The sequence below is a fragment of the Artemia sp. Qi Xiang Cuo genome, chromosome 1 (assembly GCF_049724085.1).
Source record: "Artemia sp. Qi Xiang Cuo chromosome 1, ASM4972408v1, whole genome shotgun sequence".
Taxonomy (NCBI): domain Eukaryota; kingdom Metazoa; phylum Arthropoda; class Branchiopoda; order Anostraca; family Artemiidae; genus Artemia; species Artemia sp. Qi Xiang Cuo.
The window spans coordinates 58,322,954-58,325,453 of record NC_142794.1 but is presented as its reverse complement, the minus strand read 5'-3'; the positions used below and the strand labels follow the sequence as shown (position 1 = coordinate 58,325,453).

At 32.9% G+C, this 2,500-nt stretch overlaps 1 protein-coding gene across 1 annotated transcript in view; it reads left to right on the top strand.

Moving 5' to 3' along the window:
• The first annotated feature begins 171 nt into the window (after positions 1 to 171).
• The window catches only part of LOC148956520 (cytosolic carboxypeptidase 6), a 77,130-nt gene continuing 74,801 nt past the window's right edge, over positions 172 to 2,500 (top strand). Inside the window, exon 1 of the mRNA XM_089085688.1 lies at positions 172 to 413. Coding sequence (XP_088941814.1) covers positions 362 to 413 — 52 coding nt within the window. The 5' untranslated portion in view covers positions 172 to 361. The remainder of the gene's footprint in view (positions 414 to 2,500) is intronic.

The window sequence follows — 2,500 nt, the reverse complement described above, 5'->3', positions numbered from 1 at the left end:
ACATACCGTTTGTTCTGGGCATTCAAAGAAACAATGTAGGAAATTAAGCGAAATATGTTGACTTGATCTCTTGTCCAGCGCAGGTGCAGTTTCCAGGTTTTTATTCCGGTAGGTTTGGAAATCACAGTAGTTCAGTTTCGCGTTTTAAGCAGTGCAGTAATAAACAAAGACTTAATATTCTATTATATTCGCATATTTAACAAAACAGTTTACAAGTAGACTAGATCTTTGCTATCAAAATTTTCGATTTATTACTGAAAACGGTTTACAAACAAATATCTTCAAACAAGACGGGTTGTTTTAATAACGACTCACTTTCTATTTTGTGGTTGAAGACCGGCCTTGGATACATCGTACATTAATGCAAGCAGTAGATCCACTTGAACATGTTCTTCTGTATAAACAAAAGGACGGTAGGGTTTAAATATTTATAATATAATATTTATTAATATAATAATATAATATTTATAATATTAATATTATATTATAATATTTATAATAACAACACCACAGCCGTTTTTCTATTATGTCATATACAGTTTATTGACTCCTATAAAGCATAGGTATTTTTCCTGCCTAATTGGGCTTAAACGTCCTCTGTTCCATTTTTTTTCATCACATATTCTCCTTCATGTGATTTCTATTAGTAAAAATAGTTCGTGGCGACGAAATTTAAGTAAGGAGTGGCTCGTGCTAATAGTAACCAAAACTTTAAAAAAGGAGTTTTGATAATAATACATACATCAAAAGGATTCGATTTTTACAGCGATCCAAAGTATCTAAAATTAATTAAGTTTACAGTCAACCAGCAAAAGCTACAAGACTGATAAAATTTGCCTGACCTTCGAAGAAGGAGAAAAACACACTCAAAAAACCAAATGACATTGATGAAAATTGCACCATCGTATCAATACTATTGAAGAAGATTCAGTCCCCCTTCTACAGAAAGCAAAATTTCAAATTTTCTAAGGATGATGATCACGGATCCGTAATTATTCGTTTATTTTTTTTCTAAATGGATGATCATGAGGAACTAATGGTCCTAGAACATCGAGATAAGACATATTCGAACAGAAATCCAAAGTTATTACATTCTTTTGAAGAAGCAAAATGGATGATCATCCATTTCCCATGATCGTACATTAATAAAATAAGATTCATTTGGACAAACATTTCTAGATCTAGTGCCTTTTTTTTAAGCAATAAAAGTGATCATATCACATGATGCTGCCGCATTTGAACATTTTGGCCTGAAGAGGACTAAAATGTTATTTAGCAAAAATTCTACGAACGGCTTTCATTTATTGAAAAGGCTTACATGTAGCCGTTCAATCTCAGAGCCAATGCTGCTTTACTGTATACTATTCATTCCTAAATATGAATGCAGTCCTTAAGAAAAATGGATTATCGATTGTTATGCACCTTTTATCAAATAAAATTAAGGGTAATTAGAGCATTGCATAGTTGGACATCAGGTATTATGGTGATTTCCGATAAAATTTCTTACGGGGAGGGGTACCGTAGCCTCAAATAAGCATATAACGTCCATACGTTCAAATTTACTGCGTTAAATACTCCAGAAAGTACTGAGAGGGGGACATAACTCCTTTTATTGCGGAGACGATAGTGGGTTTTGAATAATTATTCCTTATTTAGAAAAGCACATAAACCAAATGAGTTCTTTTCTCGAAGCATTGCTCTGCAAAATTAAAAATTTTTTAATAAGGAGTAGGGTTTGAGGGGTGCTTTCCTTCCTCAAAATTGGGGTAATCCTAGGCAATGGTGTTAAAAACAAATACAAATGAAATAAAAATAAAAAACCTTTTTCAAATAAAAGCACGGAGGACATTAAAATTCAAACAAACAGAAATTCATCCATACATGAAGTGGGCTCTCCTTAACCCCCTGCTTCTTATGCTAGCGTTTGACTTTTTGTCCCCAATGTTTAAGAACGGCCGCTGAAACAAGGGCAATTGGAAATGTACAAAAAGAGTTTTTCGCGATACCTTGAGAGTGGAAGAGCTTATCGATGTACATTTCCTTTCAACAAAACAATTTTCAGTTCAAATGTTTTAAAAGGCAATCGGTAATGAAAACACCTAAAATTAGCCCTTAACTGTATTTGTTGCGCTCATAAACGCTTTTAGCATAGCACTACGAAACTTTAGCCTGAGGAGTGAGGGGCTAAGGAGGTGGCAGCCACATCACAAAACATTAATTTCAACTCATATTAATCTTAACTGTCACTCTTTAATTTCATTTAAAAATAGTTGTTTTTTGTTTTATTTACTGTAAAAGTCATGAATTTGAAGAAAAATATACTGTAGATCTTGTAAAAAAATTTTACTCCATCCTTCTGAGTTTAATCTGAAAGGTTTTGGTATTATGCCAACTTAATTCATGATTTATTTAATGGAACTTATGATTTTTGCTACAATAAAGCCCCATAGTTTCCCTAAACTATTTTTGAAAAGCCCCCAAATTTAGGGTCTTAAGTGTC